The 23,850-nt window shown below is 34.7% G+C and overlaps 2 protein-coding genes across 4 annotated transcripts in view; one reads left to right on the forward strand and one right to left on the reverse strand.

The window, feature by feature from the left end:
- Nucleotides 1-1,558, reverse strand: part of LOC112043384 (putative peptidyl-prolyl cis-trans isomerase dodo) — a 46,964-nt gene extending 45,406 nt beyond the window's left edge. For 2 of the 3 annotated variants that reach the window (XM_052888456.1, XM_052888455.1), the window contains exon 1: nt 1,364-1,558. Coding sequence is in view for 1 of the 3 variants with exons in the window: in XM_024078781.2 (XP_023934549.1) it covers nt 625-1,095 (471 nt within the window). In the remaining 2 variants the exon portion in view is untranslated. Of the gene's footprint in view, nt 1-554; nt 1,097-1,363 lie in introns of those variants that run through there. The other variant, XM_024078781.2, reaches the window with a different exon arrangement.
- An 8,465-nt stretch (nt 1,559-10,023) lies between these two features.
- LOC112043387 (tachykinins) overlaps nt 10,024-23,850 on the forward strand; it is a 67,496-nt gene continuing 53,669 nt past the window's right edge. The window contains exon 1 of the mRNA XM_024078787.2: nt 10,024-10,120. Within this exon, the coding sequence (XP_023934555.1) occupies nt 10,118-10,120 (3 nt within the window). The 5' untranslated portion in view covers nt 10,024-10,117. The remainder of the gene's footprint in view (nt 10,121-23,850) is intronic.

Consider the following 23,850-nt stretch of genomic DNA (forward strand, 5'->3'; position numbering starts at 1 on the left):
GTACTTATAACTGTTTATTATAAAAAATATGAAAAAAAAATATGTAAAGGTTGGTGTTGCATTCTTGCAACTAAATCAGTGATATTTGGGTTGATGTTGCTAATAAGTTGTAATCTCAAATCAGTGCAGTAAGAGTAGCTATTACGAGACATTAGCATTTATGTATGGTCCAGAGATGACAGCTTGGACCCCCATACACATACTCAGAGCACAGGTTGGGAAACAATGTAATAGAGCAATTTTGACGAGTATTCCAGAAACATGTACAGCACTGCATTTCTCAACCTGAGGCAAAGATGGTTAAGTTACATAGATAGTTAAGCCTTAAATGCTGATTACTTAGTTGAACAGTCTAGTGTTTATCAAGCAAGAAGGGGTTATTAAATCTGTGGTTTAAAGCTATTTTTTAGGATTGATAGTAAGTAATTTGAGACAACTGCAATACTCCCATAATATGGTTCTTACTGTGCACTAACCTGAGAGAGCCTGTTGACAATCAAACTTTTCATCAAATCAAACGTGTTTGTCAAGCATGTTTGATTGTTTTGAGAGAATAAAACTTACAAGTGAAGAATTTCATTTGTTTGATTGTTTACAAGCTCCCTTATGGATAAAAAAAAAATTCTAAACAGTTCTCAATATAATATGGACGCCAGACTCTGTCTCGACTGGTTTGCTCAGTTGCCCAACTTTAAGTTTGTACGCCTCCTCCTCAAACGGTTGCTGCATCTGACCACGGCCAAACAATCCGAGATCCCCACCACGTTTTGCTGACGAACAATCAGAGTACTTGCTAGCCAAGTCAGCAAATGCTGCATCGTTGGAAACTATTTGCTTACGATAGCCTTTCAGAAGTTCCATAGCTTCTTCTTTAGTTCTGGTTATGGTCTCCTCTCTCCATGATGACGGGCGACGGCTCTCGGCATGTTTGACGAGGATGTGGCTGCAGCGGATCTCTCCAGGGTCGGCGGGCGCCTCTGGGCGTTCCCACTGCGATTTCTTCGTGTACATATTTAAGAAGTATGTCATGCCTGTCGATCTACTTGTGCGCATTTCCCATCCGTCTGGTAGTGGGGCCTCGTTCTCATTGGACATCCTGGAATGGTTTGTCAACGTTTTTCATCCTTTTCCACAGTAAAACACACACAAAACTTTATCAAACTTATGTCACTTTTTAAAATGAAGTTATTTTTTCGCAGGTAGGCAACTTAAATATTATAACGTGATTTATGTTTTAATATAGATATGTGTAGTAATTTAGCCTTTGTCCAATGTTTCAGTAATTAAAACAAATTCCAAACGGGCAAAAATTGTAAGCAATTTGGTCTTTAACCTATCATGCTTTTCTAACTATTTGACTTACCTTGACTTTCCTTCTTGATCTTAATCAAAGACAAACGGAAGTTACAAACTTTAATCAAATTGCAAAGGTGAAAAACAATTCCGATATCTAAAATAGGCTTTAAAATAAGAATTAAAATTATTACAACAACCGAAAAGCGGCACTCAAATCGAAATCGAAAACAAGCAGCCAGTAGCCACAGAATAAATAATAAACCATAGAGTCATACACTCCTTGGGTATAAGTGTATTATCTATGCTCCTTGGATTAATATATTCTTGTATTCTTTCAATGGTCATAGACATAAACCTCGATCAAAGAAAGCTCCAACATATTAAATTGTTTACTCGATCGATCCTTAATTCAAAGTGGTTCTTTGTATTATGTTTCCAATAATACATTGTAATCTTTGGTACTATGTACCGACTCTTAAAGACCGTACAGACTACTTTAGTATTTTAGTCGAGTATGAAAAAATCGTTCTTACTCGACTATAAAAATTTTAATAAAAAAATTCAACCGACTTCCAACTCAAAAATTAACTTAAATTAAAAAGCAAAAAATAACATCTTGCCTATGTGCTACCTTCTGGTCAGTTTGAAGACGGTGCCAAACCAAGTGTCGTGTTTTAATTAAACCTGTTTCTGAAAGAACCACAGAAATTGTGTAGTTTAATTGATCAGAAGGTAGCACATAGGCAAGATGTTATTTTTTGCTTTTTAGTTTAAGTTAATTTTTGAGTTGGAAGTCTGTTGAATTTTTTTAAATCCGAATTAGGCCTTAAATCTATTATCTATGGTTCTTTTTGCTTTCTTTCGAAAGCGCCATCTTTCGAAAATAGTCTACTGCGCTTGGTGATATAAGAGCCCCATCTATCGCAAGTGAATCATAATAATAGTATTTTTAATACACAATAGATGGCTGTGGTAAAAAGTTTCAAAATGAACCCATTCATGAAATGAATGAGTTGACCCGCACCTACAGGAGAACCATAGAATTTAGAAATAGTATTTTAGAGATGAACCATGGAGGCCATGGAGACCATACGCCATACATGAGCGCCATAAGGCGCCATACAATATTGTGCGCTCTACACCAAAGATTACAGTGTATTCTACACTTGCGGCGCGAACGGTGTAAAAGCCTTGAACCTGGGTATAAAGATGTTCGCGGGTTCTGTGGCTTATTATCTTCAAAATAGTTCACTTCTTAAATTTATTATAAATTTAATATACTGTTAGTGCTTAGTTTTAATTTAATAATTATTAAACAGTAGAAACTTAGTTCACTTCTTAATCTACCCATCTATACTAATATTATAAAGAGGAAAACTTTGTTTGTATGTTTGTTTGTTTGTTTGTTTGATTGTAATCAATAGGCTCAAAAACTACTGAACCGATTTTAAAAATTCTTTCACCATTCGAAAGCTACATTATCCACAAGTAACATAGGCTAAATTTTATTTTGAAAAAAAAAAATAGGGTTCTGTAAGATATTTGGGTTTTTCGGACACAGTGTAAATAATCAACCAGAAAAGTAGGGTAGGGGTAGGATAGGGGTAGTTGAAAGTTTACATCGAGATTCACGCGGACGAAGTCGCGGGCGTCGGCTAGTATATATATAAACAGGACATTATTTTTGTAATAAATGTATATTAAACGGAAACTCACACTTATGGTTTTTTGTTACCACATTCGTTGAACGTTAAAGTCTATTTTAATTAATATCTAAGTAATTATTTATGTGCTCCGATCACCCATCCATCTATTAACTAAAGTGAACATTGCTTGGCGGACGCTTGTCTAATAACGTAGACTTTGTGATTATTCAAGCTTTGTCATTCTACATTCAAATGTGTGTTTAACACAACTTACAACGTTGTAAAGTACTTAAACTTCGTCAAAAAAGAGATGAAATGAGAATGAATTGTTCCATCTCAATATTAATGTCCCGTTTATTCACACGATTTCCCGGACTTGGGGCCAATTTAAGATTTAATGGAAAGGTTGTGTTGTCGCTTGCACGATAATTTAACAGCGTGTTGTATGGGAAATATTTTAATTTAAAATATTTAACATAGATACTTTAATAATGCATAAGAATTAAAACCTATTTCATAACTATTTTACAATCAGAATAAAAGTTGTTCTTTTTTTTTATTCTTTACAAGTTAGCCCTTGACTACAATTTCACCTGATGGTAAGTAATTATGCAATCTAAGATGGAAGCGGGCTAACTTGTTAGGAGGATGAAAATCCACATCCCTTTGGGTTTCTACATGTCATCGTACCGGAACGCTAAATCGCTTGGCGGTACGTCTTTGCCGGTAGGGTGGTAATTAGCCACGACCGAAGCCTCCCACGAGCCAGGCTATACTAATTAAGAAAACCTCAATCGGCCCAGCCGGGGATCGAACCCAGAACCTCCGTCTTGTACCTAAATCCAATGAACATACCACTGCGCCACGGAGGCTGTCAAATCACTAACACAATCACTCACGATAGTTTGAACTATAAAACTTCAAAAAGAAAGAAATTTGAAAATTCTCTCGGAAAACACGGAGTTGAGAAATTGTTATTAATTGTTGCGTTGCCCCCGTGCCTTGGGGAGCATTTTAAGCCGTCAGCCCCAGTCACTATTTAACCGATTTCAGAAAAACAGACAGACATTAAAATGTGCATGAGTGATATTATAAGAGTTTTGTTTTTGTACTACGTACGTTCGGAACCTTAAAAAGGAGGAAGTCTTTGAATTCAACCGTATATATTTTATTTTTTATAAAATCTGATAGTGGTGATTACAGAATTATTACCTTAAAGCCGCCAACCGGCATTGAAATAGAGTGGTGGGTTTAAGCTCCATATCCAATTTTCTAAGGAGGAAAGGCCTAGCTACGTCTATTAAATGGCCAGGCCTTTAAAATAGACTGATAATAATTAGTGGCGTAACTAAGTATACGGTAGCTAGGCTGATGGCAAAATGGCAAATGACTTGACCTAGACAATCAGAGATCAGAAATTATCGAACTTTAAAAAAAAATGTGATTATTTATAGGGCCCATAAAATAAACCCGCCTTAGGCCTTAATAGGTAGAGTTACACCACTAATATTGATGAAGTCATAATCAGCCCACCCACAAAACAGCAAAACATCGCTCAAGCTAGCGCATAACCTCTGTAATAAGTCTATAACTCACCCTTTTGGGAGTTACTATGCCACATACAGGCACATAGATGCAAGCGGCTATGTTATACACTCCTCTTCGTCGTGGGTTAAAATTATGCACCATTATGTAGACACCACTTTTGTAGGTAGGTACTTAATACTTTAACAGTTTAAAACTAAAGTATTTAAAATTCAGTACAGTGACTCTACTAAAGCGATCTTTTTCGCTTAGTAAGTGCCTGATCTGACTGTGCTAGTTGAGAACCTAGTAAGAGAGATTTTAGATTTTTTTTTGAAGCCTTTGTAGAAAGCCTTAAAATATAATTTCTCATCTAGATATTTTACTTAATAATAATATGGAAAGGTGTATAATGTGAATTAAGGACTTGATGATAAATAATTCACACAATTACCGCGGCTCACTCTTTCTGGTAGTGCAATTATCTAATAAGTAACAATGTTTTTATAATTCAACTTGTACTAGTAAGTTTTGGATTTGGTTTTATCTCTCTCTGTCTCCAGTAATTAAGATCTATTTATTGAGATTAGGGATTAGATATCGTTAGATTCTGAATATCGTTCTGCTCTAGTGGATCACGATAAAAAGTTGTATAAAATAAAAATTCACTAGTCAACTAAATAGCAGTATTTTAATGTAGCAATACTGAATAAAACCGACGGACATTTGGCAGGTTATAAAAACAGAACACAGTATTTTTTTGTGTATGTAAAAATGTGTTGGTTTGGTAAAAATGTGTAAGAATGCGGAAAAGTCTCATATTCGTAAGACTACGCCGTACGCTACGCCGTAGGCGATTGTCTACGTCGCCAACGTTTTACCCTGCCCATATCTAAAAGGAGCCGTGATAGCCCAGTGGATATGAACTCAGTGGTTCGAATCTGGTCCGGGGCACCTCCAACTTTTCAGTTGTGTGTATTTTAAGAAATTAAATATCACGTGTCTAAAACGGTGAAGGAAATCTTCGTGAGGATACCTGCATACCAGATAATTCTTAATTCTCTGCATGTATGAAGTCTGCCTTTCCGCATTGGGCCAGCGTGGTGGACTACTGGCCTAACCCCTCTCATTCTGAGAGGGGACTCGAGCTCAGCAGTAAGCCGAATATGGATATTGATAATGTTATCTAAAAGACTCATATTCCTTAGAGCTACCGTAGATAAACAATAATTTGTATGTTGGTCAACTTAACTGTAAAGTACACGAAAAGATAAACCAAAATTTATGTTAACCCTCACATCTTCTCCAAATAAGACATCCAAATACTTAATTCGACACCTAGTTAATCGAATGTAGTCGATAGTCGAACATGCGGGGGTTCTTACAGTGTTTTGAATTTGAGCAGCCGAGTTCAGAAGTGAGTGAATAGAGGAAATGCTTACTGATTACAAATCAGTTCTTTTCTTATTATTTAAAGTGCTTTCCAACTACTTAGCAGTAAGTTTGAACTTTTGTATTATAATACCGCAAACCGAAGCTTTTGGTGTGGTTGTATGCAAGAATCGTAGGAAACGGAAGAACGTGGTCTCTGCCTATTCCTACGGAAATGAGGCGTGATGATATAAGGTATGTATATACAGGGTGTTCCCTATATAGTAAATCATTACCTTCAGTGCTTTTAGTCATACCATGTGCTGAAAAACTTTATAAGCGTTGATTTTATACTTGGTAATTATTTTAGAATAGTTGTTTTAAGTAATGAAAGCTTAAGATTTTCTACTGCAAAGTAAGTTTTTTCCAAAAAACACGGGACTAATTATAATTAAGGGAAGTCTGCCAATCCGCATTGGACCAGCGTGGTGGCCTAACCCTTCTCATTCTGAGAGGAGACTCGAGCTCAGCAGTGAGACGAATATGGGTTGTTAATGAATGAATTTACATTGAATCAAAAGATGAACAGTAGAAATGACAAAAAACAAACAGTGAGTTCTAGGACATCCTGTATAAAGGGCCCCAAATTATGTGCCCAATATAATATCAATACGGCCCTGAATACTTCGTAACATTTGGAAAAGCAGTTAATTTTAGAGTAGGTTGGAGTAACGTAGGTAGCTACCTACCTAGCTGTGAATGAAGCGTTCAAAGCAAACACAAAGTTGATCCAACTTCCATTCTTCGCTAAGTCAATTCTATCCCGCGTTCTGTGATTAGTTTCAAATTCGTTATCATAATGGACTGATACGGATCAATAGTTCGATGTAATGTAATGCCGTACGCACAACATTGGGTTACATTTTATATTAATACTAACATTATTTTATTAGTAGAGGACATACTCCGTAGGAACCATTGATTTATCCGGTATAAAAAGTGTATGTATCCATATAAATTATTTTCAGTTACATAGGTTTAGTACTCTTAGGTGCAGTGTAACAAACAAATTAACATACACAAATTCTTACCTTTGTAATATTAGTTGCAGCGTGAAGAAGTAGGTAGCAAACATACTACATAAGTGTTACTGTCAATGATAATTGTTTTAAAAGAGCTGGGTTTCTTATGTTCCGTAGAAGTAGTTAGTAGTATGATACTACTATTATCTACTAAAGCGTCCAGCGGTTCCCTGCAACCCGCTTGATGTTTTCGGTCCACCTAGTGGGGGGTCGACCAACACTGCGCTTTCGCCATTCCAGTACCTTGGCACTCGACGGCAGCGGAATCTCCCTCGGAGATTCTTGACACCCCTTGCCCCGCCGTTACCACGACTGCTGCCAGAGGCGGGAATAGCTACTACTACTACTAAACTAGTGGCTTTTGTTTTTGGCTGTATCCATAAAAGGTAGTCCAAAGAATTACCACGCTGGGCATGCGGGTTGACCATTCGCAGTTCTAGACTTCTCGCACCGATGTCGCTGCAGCCCGACACCGGTCTGTGATACTTTTATGGTTTAGTTGAAATGAAATGCAGGCAGTCCACTGGGCTATCACGTCTTTTAGTAAAAAAAGTCTTCAATTAATATGAACAGCGTGTGACATTACACCAGATGTGGTGAAATTTCAAGTCAAATTTTATTTAACTTTAACAAACTTTTGTCGTCTAAACTTTACACCTTGTCCAGTTAGTCGCGAGTTTCAGTAAAAGCTTCTAATAGCACTGAACTTACAACTGTATATGGAGTTAAGTCGAGTTTTTAAGTTAGCTTCAGTATTTTTTCTCTTAACTTTAAAGTTAAAACAGAAATGGACATAAAATGAACAGTTTGCGCGGGTATTTATAATTATTTTCTGTATCTACTTATCAGTGGAGAGTTTGAGCAAAATTATTTGCTACTTGAGACTTTGCAAAATAGTTTTGCAGCCCTTAATCTTAGATATTCTAGAGTGTGCCTAGACTTATCAATAATAATAAACCATTGTATATTGGCGCACAGATTTTCAAGTTGTGCACAAGGTTATTAACAAGGGTAGCCCGTAACGGACGATACCTTTCTATTCATAGTAAGTATTTTATCATAGCTTCTCTCCAAATATCGTTAAGCAACGTCCAAGCACTTCACAATTTTTGATTTTCTAGAATAAAAATGCCTTCGAAATTTTTTGATAGTTTTTCTAAGATTAAAGGAACATGGGTAAGACGAAGTGTGTATGTGTCATGTGTGATGCTCCTCTAATGCTCCACCCAGGTATTGTTGAGGACTCTATGCTCGAAATTATAGACGAATATGGGAGTACAGGGTGCCCCGTAAGTAGTATGACATATTCTACAGGATGATAGCTGACAGCAAGACCTACTAACATAAAGCAATATATATGTTAGCCGAAATTTTACGGTTTTTAAGTTAGTAGACTTTTGTACAAAATACAAAAAAACCTTCAGTGCAGACTAGTCATACCATGTGCTGAAAAATTACTTAGGCGTTGATTTTGCACTTAGTGATTAAGTTTCAAGTAATGAAAGTTTATTTTTTTTACTTAAAAGTAAGTTTTTTTCCAAAAAACGGGACTAATTATTTTTTTCATGTTAAAACATTCAAAATTCCTCAGTGCCTGAAGGTGAAAGTTTTCGAACAGTGAACATGCACTGTTCGAAAACTTCGTATGTCAGTGATGACATACGGATCCGAGACTTGGTCGCTAACTCCCTCAGCGTCTCACCGGGCGAGGGAGCGAGGAATTTCTCTGCGAGATCAAATCAGGAATGAGGACATTCGCAGAAGAACCAAACCCACTGACGTAGCTCAGCGAGTCGCGATGTTGAAGTGGCAATGGGCAGGCCACTTAGTTCGAAGAGATCGGCTCTTCGAACTAAGTGGCCTGCCCATTGCACGTCGGGGTGCCAAGGTGCTGGAATGACGACCCCGCTCCGTGAAGCGCTGTGTTGGACCAAGGACATCAAGCGGGTTGCAGGGAGCCACTGGATGCTGGTGGTTCGACCGTTTTGTTTGGCCTGTTGTCTGTGGAGCTATTGAGGTCTTTGTAAAGTAAGCCAAACTTAACTTGAATTTCATTTATTTTTTCTAGAATAAGAAGTAGCGAAGAAGAATGTGTAAATTCAGCGTTTAATCTAACTTAAAATGTGCACTTAAAACTCATCGTAAAATATCAACCACGTAGGGCAGATACGTCAAATAAAAACCAAACGTCCAGAGTTTGTCAACTTAACTGATGTAAAACAAAATTAAAAAGAAAACAATTTGGCTAACAATCTTCATTCCTTCATAACTATAATATAAACAATATTCATTTCGCATAGTACATGGAATAAGGGTCCGAAATTTATCGATACTAATTAATAAAAGTTAAGGATTTATTTTAAAACTTAATTTAAAAATCATGTATTTTTTTCAAATTTTCCAGACAAAAAAATATCGTTGATAACTGCGATTTAACGATGATTCAGCTGATGATTTTTTTTAATAGGATACTTCAATAACCCTAGCATTAACACATTTATTTGATTACATTAAAACACATTTTATTACATAAATATTATTTATTTTGAATTCAACAATCCTTAAACAGAGTTATTTTTATGTTATCATGTTTCAAAACATTGTGATATTTTTTTTCATTGTAGTAGAATGATAATGAACATTATAATAGACCCTTAAAAATGTCAACTAGCCTATTGTTGCTGCTTGATAGTTTGATACAATATATTATACCTACGTACGTATTACCAATGTTTTTTTTATTCAAGTATTTGTAGTTCATTTAAGGATATGGGAGGGTCCGCCACTGATGATGAATATAACTTAGGGGCGAAATCGTGAGTTTAAATTAGTGTTATCATAAACCACCCACTCGTCAATCTATGGTAATCAACAAAAAGCGACAAGATGGCGTCAGCCGTCAAGCTTATCATAACCAAACAACAGATAAAATAATGTAACAATAATTACAGCAACTAAAGAGCAGACATGAAAAACCTATTAAAGTTTTTAAGTGCTCTAACCTGATTGGTGGATCGTGGGCAGAGTTTGCGTGGCACGGCGTCCCTGATTGGTGGGAATACGCGTAAGTAGACGTGTTTTCGCGCGTTTTCCATCAGTTGTGACGGAATTTCCCGCGCTACGGTGCGGTCGCCATATTGAAAAGTTTACGGTCAGTTATGAAGAATTTTTAAGTTGCTGTTTTTTTATCAAATCCGAATGGTAAGTTTAGTTGTAAGATTTTAGGGTATTATAAAAATAAAAATAAGTTTTACCGTTTTATATTAACATTTAAAAAATAAAATAAGACCATTTTCGTTTTCAAAAATAGACAATTATTCTTCAGAAATTCACGTTTTATTTGTTGGTAAAATTTTGCACGGTTTTTAAAAAGTATGCGATATAAATTACGATATTAATTGTATGATTATCATAATTATAAAAGTTTCGTTTTAACTTAAATTTATACATCAATCTTAAATTTAAATCAAAGGCTTATTAAACTATTTCAAACCTAAGAAACTTAGACTTTCTTACGTCAAAATCATTACCTTTCAAACTTTGTTGTTGAAATCAATAAAAGTATTTAATATAAGTATTTTTATTACTAAATTAATCTTAAAAATGAAAACGTTTGTTTTCTTTGAGTATATGTTTTAGACATCGCTTAATAAACATTTTTCCTCTTAAATTAACGCTAATATGCTTTTATAATCCAAATATACAACAAAACAACAAATTTAAATTCTTATTATTCAATTTAATTTTATATTAAAATATATTTATGACATTCTAAAGTGATAGGCAAACTTAAAACTCATTCTATGAGAGTTATCCGATTCATTCAAATAAAATCAAGGCTATATTAGATCATGTTACTAAAAATAATCTTTATTATAGAACGCTATAGCCTAGCGTTTTTAGTAGCCTATTTTAATGGCCAACAACAAGGTTAGGCCTCCCTCACTAAAGGAGAAGCGATATGGAGCTGATCACCACCACGCTGCTCCAATGCTGGTTGGAGGGCTTAGGGCGATCTTTTTTTAAATACTTAACGATCACTAGATGTTACTGATAATATTCGGGACCGACGGCTTTACGTACTCTTTAAGGCCGTTTTAGAAAAATAACATCTTTAAAAATTATAAAGAGGCAAAGTTTGTAGTGTTGTAGGATATAATCTCGGATCTACTGCACCGATTTTGAAAATTCTTTTACTACTAGAGAGCCAGGTTATTTTTGAGTGTTATAGCCTATTTGTTATCCTAGAATTTTCACGGAAATGGAAATTATGCGGGTGAACACGCGGGGCGTCGGCTAATATTATATTATAGGTATTCCCCCAAATTTAGTAACTACCTTTAAAATCCACATGAATATCCGTTTAGTCGTTTCAGATATTAACCTGAAAAGAAAGACAAACAAAATTTAAAAAATATATTTTTAAACAGTATAGTTATAAACAGTATTATTATTATTATTATTATTTTAAGTTCTAATTTAATTAAAGAATACTGAAAAAAGGGAAACATTGTAATCAATTTCAAATAAATAATACAAATAAGTCATCTCTAAGTTTAATTTAAGAGAAGTGGAATTGTATAAAACTTATTTAGTATTTGCAAGATCTTTATAGATAGGAAACTCTTCTAAACTCTGAAGCATCAATCGTTTTCCTTGCTTAATCACTTACAGTTCGAAAGTTGCAAGAATGAGCTTCATTTAAATTTAAACAGCATTTAAATTTATAAACAAAGCATCATTATCTGTTTAGTTTGTTAAACATTGTTAAAAAAACTTGGTTGTACAATGGAAAGAGATATACGATATTGGAACTTGGAGCAGAATTTATTCTGTTACTAGCGGACGCCCGCAACTTCGTCTACGTGGAATTTATCATCATCGTCATCATCATCATGTCAGCCGATGGACGTCCACTGCAGGAGACAGGCCTTTTGTAGGGACTTCCAAACATCACGATACTGAGCCATCTGCATCCAGCGAATAGCTGCGAATCGCTTGATGTCGTCAGTCCACCTGGTTGGGGGTCGACCAACACTGCGCTTTGTAGTGCGGGGTTGCTATTCCAGCACCTTGGGTACCCAACGTCCATCGGAATTGAGTTTTTAAAAAATCCCGCGGATACCATGAATTTATCCGGGATGAAAAGTAGCCTATGTGTTATTCTAGAGTAACATCTATTTCCGTTCCAAATTTCAGCCAAATCGCTTCCGTAGCCGCAGAGTAAAGATGGAACAAAACATATACACAGACTTTCGCCTTTATAATATTAGTGTGACAAATCCCGGAAAAACCAAGGTTCCTCGCGAGATTTATTTGAAAATAATTTATATTATTTAAAAAAAAACATACATACAGCCGAACGTAGAACCTCCTACTTTTTGGAAGTCGGTTAAAAATTGAGTTTTACGTTAACAGAGTTGTGGGCATCCACTAGTTACTTTATAAAAAGCCTTCGACGGTTTAAGTAACTGCTTGAATATGGAGCATTTATTTTAAATTTAATCAGGTATACTTCAAAAATCTTACCTTGTTCAACTACTGAGGCACGCCGTCGGCGCCGGGTCCACCGCCAAAGGCCACTTGTACAGTGTTCAAGTCTCGCTACATCTTCTCAAATTTATTTTAATTAATGTCGGAACATCTTAAGGCCAAAGACTAAAAGAAATAATTAGACAGCGTAATAGTACAGTGACATTTTAAAATTGAATATTCTTTTTGAACTTTTCTTAAAATTTAAATAACTACCTAGCCTAGAATCTAGTTCACTGCATTAAAGCATGATTGTAAACTCGGAGACTACTCAACGCGTTGTCACCGATAGAGTAAACGATGCCTGGAACAAGTATATTAATTTTCGTTAATTATTTCTGACTGCAAATAAGGATTTTTTCTTTTCAATGAAATAAAAATATTTATAAAATATGTTTGTGTTTTTATATTTCTAGTAAAATTAAATTTGCTAGTGTTATTCAAAGTACAAACATTTGTTTGCTACTTTCACGTTATAGTTCCTACTTGAAGGTTCACCACATTACTTCTAGTAGTTGGATATTAGGTTAGATAGAATGCCTCTATTACTTGAACACTTAACAAAATGCTCAATTAGTAGAAGCATCAAAATAATGCTGCGATGTTAGGCAAACCTAAAGAAAGGTCTGAAGTTCATCTTAGGTACGTACATCTTACAACGTGCCGTAAATATAATACTAATTGAATTGATAATCTAAACATCAGCATATCGTTTCGAACGACTACAAAGCTAGACTCTTTGGTACAGTCAAACGAGACCCACAAACCCGCATTGGAGTGGCGTGGTGGTTCAATGCTCCTCGTCCTATAAAGAAGAGAACCTTACAGATATTAAGAATATCTTAAAATAGTTTCATAATGGTGCTAAATTAAGTCAAATTTAGCTTTTTCAGTTTGAAATTGAAAAGTATCAAGATAAAATTTATTAAGTAACTTTCCATAGAATTATTCTGTCTATCTTATTACTGTAATCTAAGTTCGTGCCTACTTGATGTTGTTTTGGGCTGTTTACACGTTGTTTAAGACTGTGTCTATGTGTATTTCCAATTAACAAGGAATCTCTAAAATAAGATATGATTTTTAAAACTCTTTTTGAAAAAAGAATATTTGCAAATTCTGTTGCCCCTTCAATTAGTTCCGTTTTTTTATGGATAATTATCGAGTGGTATAGACTCTTGAAACCTGCGAAAGCCAACACTGTCCAAATTCCATAATTAGCTACGTACTTAGCTTTGCTAAAAGCATGAGCTGCCCATATCTATACTAATCTATAATAATATTATAAAGCTGAAGAGTTTGTTTGTTTGATTGTTTGTTTGTTTGTTTGATTGAACGCGCTAATCTCAGGAACTACTGGTCCGATCTCAAAAATTCTTTCAGTGCTAGATAGCTCATTTATCGAGGAAGGCTATATATTATCCCCATATTCCAACGGGAACGGGAACCAGGCGGGTGAAACCGTGCGGCGTCAGCTAGTTTGTCTATATAGATAAAGTATACGAATAGAGCGTATATTTAATATTATAACGAGGTAAAATTTGCGAGTTTGTGAGGTTGTAATATAACTGTGTCCACTGAACCGATTTTGAAAATAATTTTACCACTAGAAAGCTACGTTATTTGTGTGCGTCATAGGCTATATTTTATCTCCGAATTCTCACGGGAACGGGAACTATGCGGGTAAAACCGCGGAGCGTCGACCAGAATACAATATAGTTAGTTTATTTCAGTAACTATAATTAGAACCAATAAGAGCTTTAGCTTTCTTTTTCGTTGTCGGACATGGTATAATACAGTAGCGTACCCTTCATAGATGCATAAACGCAATGCATACCCCGAGGATTCAGTACGAAACTGCATTGGAGGAGGAAGTTTTCATTTGATGGCCGCGTGGCGCAGTGGGTAGTGACCCTGCTTTCTGCATCCACGGCCGTGGGTTCGATTCCCACAACTGGAAAATATTTGTGTGATGAGTATGGGTGTTTTCCAGTGTCTGTGTGTATTTATACATTATATAAGTATTTATATGTAGTATATAATTGTATATTAATATTATAATATCAACTATCTTAGCACCCATAACACAAGATACTTTGTATGCTTACTTTGGGGCTAGATAGTGATGAATATTGTTTAAGTATTTTGTATAATTTGTACGTATGGAGTCTACCCTTGTTAAAGACCTTGTGCAGGCCACTACAGTGGTATGTAATTTGTTACATAGTTGTGTGGATTATCTGAATGGTACTCGCTATCTCATGAATACGCTCATCGGACGCCATTCGATCGCTTCGACGACTCGATATCGCTTTTACGACCGCATTAAAATAAAGGTGCCACATTTTGGTACCTTTTACCTCGTTACGGACCGCCGGCAGATAAATGTTCATTGGCATATTTTTTCATATAATAGTAACTGAACCACGGGGCTATTTTGAAAAACTAATTTGGAATCTATCTATACTAATATTATAAAGCTGAAGAGTTTGTTTGTTTGGTTGAACGCGTTAATCTCAGGAACTACAGGAACTACTACCGATTTGAAAATACTTTCAGTGTTATGCTAGCCAGAAACGGTCAATTATTCTTACGTTTCTGTAGCATCCATGACTATAATTGATCGTGTGTTCATCCCCGGCTGAGTCGATTGAGATTTTTTTAATTGGTCCAGGTTTGGCTGGTGGGGGGCTTCGGTCGTGGTACCACCCTACCAATCGCCAAGCGATTTAGCGTTCCGGTACGATGTCGTGTAGAAACCGATAAGAGTGTGGATTTTCACCCTACTCCTAACAAGCCCGCTTCTGTCTTAGATTGCGTCATCACTTACCATCAGGTGACAATGTAGTCAAGGGCTAACTTGGAAAGAAGAAGTAAAAAAGGGCTTACATGATTCCCTCCCTAAAGGAGAGAGGATATAGAGCTTATAAAGTGTTTATCTCTACTAATATTATAAAGAGGAAAGATTTGATTGCTTGTTTGTATGTGTTAAATTGACTCTGGAACTACTGAACCGATTTGAAAAAATCTTTCACTATTGAAAAGCTACTGTTAGAAAGAATATAATAAGGAACTTAAACTAACTTATCTTAATAACTATACAAATCATGTCCACGTGGAATGGTGGCAAGAATACTGGCTGCATTTCCGCGCTGGACAGCCAAGCTGATCTCTTGCACAACAAATGAGCCAGCCCTTCTCTCACCAGTCGAGGTAACTAGCCGTAGTAAAATGATTCGGAGAAATTTATTTTAGCACATATAAATTTAGTTTTTGTAAATCAATTTAGTGTGACAAAGTAAATTTACAATCCTATTCTAAATCATTATGTTCTTTACATACCCATACATATACCCATGATGAAAAAATTTCATGATTCTCGGTTGTAAACGTAAAAAAAACTTACATTTGCATTTCATAATATTAATCAGATGGAAGGGGTTGAAAAAACACATTTTAATGCGTAGTAGATCGGGTCTCGATTGTCCTCTGATTTAAGATACAGCGAGTTTTTGCTGGACAGACCCTGATGGTAATCGGAACATATCAACTCAATGGATTGCTATTGAATAGTTTTTTTATCATATATTTATCTACTTTCAACATACTATAAGCATACAAAATACAACAAATAACATTTAATTTTTATAAAAAGAAACATCCAATCTTCCCGCTACGGGGCTTTTAAGTGCCTAAGTATAGGTTAGGGCTCCAGATTGAGGAATAGCCATAAATACACGTTGTCTCAAGAATTACTGCCTTGTATATCCGACACTAATTGATCTAACAATCAAGCGAAAGCTTCTTAAGGTTTCTTAAGTTTTAACTTTTCGCAATAAGTTTTCACTAAAACGGTTATCGGAATAATGGTTGACTCAGCCTAAACATTTTGTAATGATAAACTTGAATTAGGAATAGTTTCATTTTATTTAGTTAGTAATATTTCCAACTGTAAAAAAGAAGGGAGGGAACTACACACAATTTTGTTTTTAAAGTTTCATCCTTTTCGTTTTTAACAATTGACATAAAAGATAAGTGCTATGTGGGTAGTGGTAAGAGGATGTTTTTTCTGTGTATCTGTGGGTTTGTCTGTGGCATCTCAACTTCTAAACGGTTTATCAGCAAAATCTGCGTCCCAAACGTGTGGTAGAGTCTCTACAAATGGCCATAGATACTTGACTTTCAAATTAAAAAAAACTTATGAACTAAGTCCTTGAAATATTAAATTTAAATTTTAGTATGTCCCATAGTTTCAATACGAGTAGGTACCTATACTAGACTAGTACTATTTTAGACTAAAGTTATATACTAGCTTTTATAAGAAACTTTACCGGTAACTTCAACATACATTTACTACTATGGAATCTTTTAAAAGAACTAATTATAAAGAAAAGACTTACAAACATTATACTCGTATTTTATACATACTGAATTTACAACCTTCACAAGTTTTGGAACATATTTAGTACCCAAAACATATCATATAAACTTGCTTACCCAAGATTTACAAGTTCACAGGTTTTACTGTTAAAAAGTTGTGAGAATTCCAGTAAATCCAAGTCTTTAGCTGAACTTTCTTTCGTATTGCGTATTGTAGTAGTCCAAGGGGCTGATTTAAGTTCCTGTCACGTGACATAGCGTTTGCTTCGTTTTCTATAGCGTTAATGATCATAGAAAGGCCGCTGGCCACTTAACATCAGTTATGACCATAGACAAGCGCTAGCTTTTTATTGCAATGGCATAATTCACAGAAACAATAAGTTAAGTGTATCTTCTTCGGCTCTCAAGAAATGTGATTAGTGTACAATTTCAAATTATACATAACACAGACTGTACGCTTACTTTGGGGCTAAGTAGTGACATTTTGAATATTGTTTGAGTATATTTATTTATTTTACTTTAAAAAGAGCAACTGCAGAGTTCCTGTCGGCTTTTCTAGATGAAACTACTTATAATGATGATGATATTGAATAATTTCATGATAGAATGTGAGATTTGATTATTAAAATTTGATGGAAATATGAATGAAATAGTAAACTTTTCATCTTGTTTTCATATTTCCAATGTTGTTTCATTTATTTCACGGTCTGTGTTCAAATGCAATATCGGGCGGTGAGCAAGCAAATACCGCTTTTAATGTGAATGGAAACATAGCACTTGACACGTTAAAACGTACGCTTTTAATATTATTTCTAAAGGAACACAAAGTTAATGTATTTAAAAGGTCGCCCGATCGTATTTATGCATAATGCAAATACTAGTGAAGGTATAATCAGTGGCGCGCATTTTATACATGCAAAAATGGATTGCCTACCCTGAAGATTTATAACTAACTTGTATTAGAGAAAGATCATGCCATTTCGAATGTATAATGCCTACCCTAGTTCAATAACTTGTGCACTGCAGTAGGTATAGTATGAATAGCCACTCACAGGCAGGACATCCGATAAAATCTATCCGATGTGTTGGTCGCGATCTGCATGACATCATGCACATCTTGATCAACTCACGATCAGTTTTCCTGCCGTTAGCGCTGCAGGCACGTGGACGTATTGGATGGTGAGTTGCTAGCATAATGTTATCATAAATGTGCGAGTAACTTGCTTGTTCACGATTTTTTTCAAAACAAGGATCCGATATGGATTCGTTTTTCTTTGAAAAATCATTTCATTTGTTATGATTTCAAATTTATTAATGCGAGGTAGCATTTTTTGATTTCCATAAAAAAAGTGTGGTGAATTCTATATTTTTTATTGACCGTTGGTTCCTGAACATTTTGTCAACCTATGCTAAAGTTACCTAACAGTATCAGATTTGGAATAATAAGCAGGTCCTATTTAAATACAAAAATATCCCTTCTCTCACCTTCTGCGTAACCTTACGACTCTAGCTAGGATAGAATATAAATCAGTTTTTGTTTGAATAGACAAAACTTATTTTCTTTTAGTGATAAATGACATGTCACTATAGGCTAAGTTATAATGAAATCGTCGATTACCTAATTAATTATTATAAAAATATATTCTGCTAAGAAAATCATTCAACAAGACGAATGCATGCTTCAAATTATCGTAATCATAAAGTAGCCAGATAATTAAGGCTGGAATAATCATAATAAATGACAAAATCAATAATGCATTAAAAATATTCGTCTACAAATAGTCAATTGGTTTACAAGTCTATTTAAGAAACATGACAAATTTTTAGAACATAAATAACCTAATTATTATTATTTATTAGTCAGGGTACGGATACAGTCTTGCTAGGTCATAAGCAATTGATTAAACAATATAAAATATACTATATAAAAAAGATTCAATCTGTTCTTTCTAGATTATCTCAGAATCATGCCAGACAAATTCATTAATTGCGATAATTAATCATTATTAATTGCGATAATTTTAAATTTATCAATGATATCATATACCAAAATCATTGTTTAATTCGATTATACCTACTCGGAGTTTACTCTGAGTATATAACTGTAACAAGCTTCCAACTGCAAGATTTACGATATAGAAATTTGTGATAGAGTTTCAAACTCAATTCCGAGGTTCATTTTGGTATGCCGTGTCTGCACTGTCAACAATGCAACTCTTTGTTTACATTGTTGATAAGCAAATATTAAATTATACTTAATGAAAATTTAATATCTATAAATCATATATTTATAGCTTTTTAATTTTTCACGGTTTCAATAGACTTACGAGAACGAGTTTCCGATCCGATCAGAGAGACAAAGGGTTCCGTTTCTTCCTTATAAGGAACAGAACTCTAAAAAATTTATATAATCAATTATCATGACAAAGGTTGCCGAGTGGGCTATTTGTTATAGTATTTAAAACAATTTTTTGTTTTTATATTTTTTGTTATTAATTTTTTATGCTACACTAGTAAATTGGGGGTAACCAATGCTGGTGTTACTTTGAAATAAATAAATAAGTCATTATTTTATAATCATTATCAGCCGATGGACGTAGAAAGATGAAGTTACCAGGGAGGTAGTTTAGAGTTAGTAGATGTCCGTTAAGAACGGGTTTTGTGACAGGGCTGGATTAAGGAGGTCTAAAGGCGGGCTAAGTCGCGGGCGTCCGCTAGTACTTTAATATTCATACATGTTTTTCAAGTATTGTACTGTCGTGTCGCTTTAAAGTCGTCCCCAAAACAAATGGAACAGAAGCGTGTATGAAAATGCATTGTTGTCATCTTTGTTCCCTCGTGATAAAAATTCCAAACGTACAATGGTCGTCGCGAGCCTTAGGCGTTCAGTTTTATAATAGCGACACTGTGTACTGCCACGTATACAGTGTCATTATTATGGATTCGTAGGTTCGAATCCGGTCCGGGCATGCACTTCCAACTTTTGAGTTACATTAACTGCATTTTATAGCATTTTAGGAAATTAAATATCATGTGTCTCAAACAGTTAAGGAGAAACATCGTGAGGAAATTCGTCGTTGTAATCACCGATGGGTTCGATCCCCACCCCGTTGGTCTAATGATGTACCCACTCCTAATCTCTTCCCGACTATTTGGGGGGGAATGGGAGTATTGGTCATATTTAAAAAAAAAGATATGGTCTATCTTTTGTAAAAAAAAAGATGGGTTTAAAAAATACCTAAAAGTTTTCTTAAATATCTACGTGTGTGAAGTTTGCCAATCCGCATTCTGCAAGCGTGGTGGACTATTAGCCTAATCCCTCTCATTCTGAGAGGGCACTCGTGCTCATCTGTGAGCCAGAAAATCCATTTAGAATAATATTTTAAAGTTACAAGACTTATTTATAAAAATTGTCACACTCAGAAATATAATTACGACATTATAAAATACGAAATCGTAACCGGATTGTCTAACTTCCAACGAATTGTCTCACTCGTTTTACTCGTAACTCACTTAACCCCGAAAGGATTGTTAATATAATTCCCAATTTAACTTCATACCATGTCAAAGCTTTCGGATAACTTTGTACCCATTTTAATAAAATTAATAACTAGATAATTTAATAAATTAATGAAATAAAAACTTTTCTTCTAACAATTTCTTAACTCATACGATTATAATGTGACAGACATTATAATCGTATGAGTTAAGAAATTGTTAGAAGAAAAGTTTTTTTTGCTTCAATGCTGTTGCTAGTTTTATCTATGAAAAGATTGTTACTAGATATATTAATATTATAGTCGCAAATTAGTAAGGCTATCTGTCTTTCTGTTACCTTGTTTAGAAACTACTTGTTACTAAGTTGTTGTTGAACTAAGATGAATTTTAATGTAGAGATGAATTGGACGAAAATGTAAAATATAAAAAGCTCTAATTATTTCAATAATTGTGAAAATTGGTGCATCATGTTCATGAGAGAATTATTAAGATAATGTGATTCAGGACTCCTGAAATTCTATCCTTAGAGGTTCAAAAATGGGGTGATTTGTTTGAAAATATGTAAGTGATAGCCGGGAGCAGGTTCGAATCCGATCCGTGGCATGCACCTCCAACTTTTCAGTTGTGTGCATTTTAAGAAATTAAATATCACGTGTCTCAAACGGTGAAGGAAAACATCGTGAGGAAACTTGCATACCAGTGAATTTTCTTAATTCTCTGCGTGTGTGAAGTCTGCCAATCCGCATTGGGCCAGCGTGGTGGACTATTGGCCTAACCCCTCTCATTCTGAGAGGAAACTCGAGCTCAGCAGTGAGCCGAATATGGGTTGATAACGATTTGAGAATTTGGAACATATTCACTCATAAAAATGGAATAAGGCTAAAAAGGGATGAAAATTAAAACTTCTTTACTTTCTCTCTGTTTGCAACTAGGAATATGTTCATAAATAAATCTATGTATAGCTCGTACTGCAGTAGAATCTCATTAAGACAAATAATTCTACAACTGGTAAGATACCCTTGCGCCCTTTCCATAAAGCCCCAATACCTTCGTCACTCAAATCTGTCTTCAAGTTTAGATACACAGTAATTCCATACAAGGTACTTTGTAAATTAGATCGCTGAATTTTGTTTTTAATTGACTTTTAAAAAGGGGTATTTTTTTTGTATTTGACATTTCTGTATGTGTGTGTGTTTTACGTATGTTTGTTTGAATGGAGCTTCGTGATTTTTATACGCAAATTACTGATATGATTTTTATGTAATTTCGTTATTTAAAGGCAGGCGTTTACAAATCCGCATCGTACGCATCTATACTAATACGAGTATTATAAAGCTGAAGAGTTTGTTTGTTTGAACGTGTTAATCTCAGGAACTAATGGTCCGATTTGAAAAATTCTTTCAGTGTTAGATAGCCCATTTATCGAGGAAGGCTATAGGCTATATATTACCCTCTTATTATTACGGAAACGGGAACCACGTGGATGAAACCGCGCGGCGTCAGCTAGTACTAATAATATTCTTTATCAAAAATCTGTTTTGATGCGATGCGTCCGACACTTACGATGTGGATCTGTGGACGCCTACCATAAATGAATATTTTGCAAGTTTTTAGTGTGTATTATAGTAGTAATAGATTTTTTTCTTAGAACAATTGTTCTTATTAGACCTATAGTTTGGACCATTGCTGACGTAAGTTACAAAAAAAATATCACATTTGGTATTTAAAAAAAAAAAGATTATTTGAAATTCAGAGGTTGAAATTGTACACAATTTAGTAACTTTCCGCCTCAAAAAGATACGTCACACTCACAGTTTCAACTATGAGCATGATGTACAATACACAAAGGTTTATTTTCTAACACTATTATGCTGAAAACACAATAGTCCATAGTTTGAGTTTAATTTTAATTTAATATAACTCCAAATTTATATATTTTTAGTTGTAAGCTGGGTTTACAACTAAAAATATATTTTGAATCTAAAAATATTTTTAGATAACAAAAAAATCTTTCTACTTTTCTTAAGCTTCGTTTTTTCGGGAGTACAATTTCCAACAGTGTCTATAGAGGTTGAAAAGCCAAAATCTATTCTATTATTTTCAGCTTGTTTTTGTTTAGTATTTTATGAAAAAAGAAAAATAAATTATAATAATTTATCTCAAATATTAACATTACTAATGCATAATATTTATATACACGAGACTTAACACATACGTCTAAATTAATATTTAAAAAATGAAAATAAATACGAGTACGGTTATTTATTTATTTTATTAACATTATTGCACCTAACGTGATATAGCCTCTGGCTCCGATTCCGGAGGGTGTGGATTCGAATCCGGTCCGGGGCATGCACCTCCAACTTTTCAGTTGTGTGCATTTTAAGAAATTAATTATCACGTCTCAAACGGTGAAGAGAAAACATTGTGAGGAAAACTGCATTCCAGAGAATTTTCTTGTTTCTCATGTTTTTTAATAAATGTCAAATTAGTCCTTTACTGCGATCGCACTTGATGTTAAGTGACCAGGTAGGAGGTACCACTAAATTCTAGTACTTCTGACGGTTTCAACGCGACATTGTAACGGAACGCTAACTGGCTTATCGGTACGTACCAATGTAATATACTGGTACGTACTGGTCTTTGTAGCAGGTTGCTGCAGTTCTACTGAAGCTAAGTTCTTTATGTAGATTTTGCTAGTATGTCTCTTTTACCGTATATAAACTCACTGTATAGTGTATAGCCATTTAGCTAACTGACTATTATCAGTGACTCAATAGTCAAGTAGTCATCAGTGAAGTCAGTCAGTGAATGATTATTGAGGCTATAAAGGAGATGGTCCAAAATTGTATGGAGCCCAGGATCAGTCATTGTACCCTGGTGGAAATAAAAGAAAATATTTTTTAAATCTATTTTTGAATTTACAAATCTACGAATTTACTTTAATTCTTTCGAAATAATTTTAATTCTCTCCCAAGAAATGCAACACTAATATTGAGAGTATTTTGTCGGGTGACGTTGTCGCATGGGTTCGTTGGCTTTTCGCGGATGATAGTAAAATAAATAAATTATTATATATACATGATGAACTTCCACAAAGTAACGCCTGCTTCTATTCAAAATATTTGATTTATAAGCTTCTTCTAAGTTTCTACGGTCTGTTCTTCCCTCAATAGGATCTGGCAGAATATTGTACCCGCAACACTCTAACTGAGTTGGATCCATTTTATTTGCATTAATCCTCGTAATGAGTAATGGGTTTAATCCTCGCTAGACTATAATCATACCCACTACATTGGTCGTATTTAAAATTAATTTCAAATATTATTTAAGTAAAAGCTACATTAAAAACGTAAATAAATTCGAATACGAACAAAATGATAACATTATTTTATTTAACTTTGTGTTTTTTCTTTCTCTATTTATCTGGCCACCTACATGGACCGTTTACACACTTATATAATTTGGCTCAACAAAAACACGTAATTCTCCCTCCGAACGGACTTCGTACAAAAACATTGGAT

The sequence above is a fragment of the Bicyclus anynana genome, chromosome 22, assembly GCF_947172395.1.
Source record: "Bicyclus anynana chromosome 22, ilBicAnyn1.1, whole genome shotgun sequence".
Taxonomy (NCBI): Eukaryota; Metazoa; Arthropoda; class Insecta; order Lepidoptera; family Nymphalidae; genus Bicyclus; species Bicyclus anynana.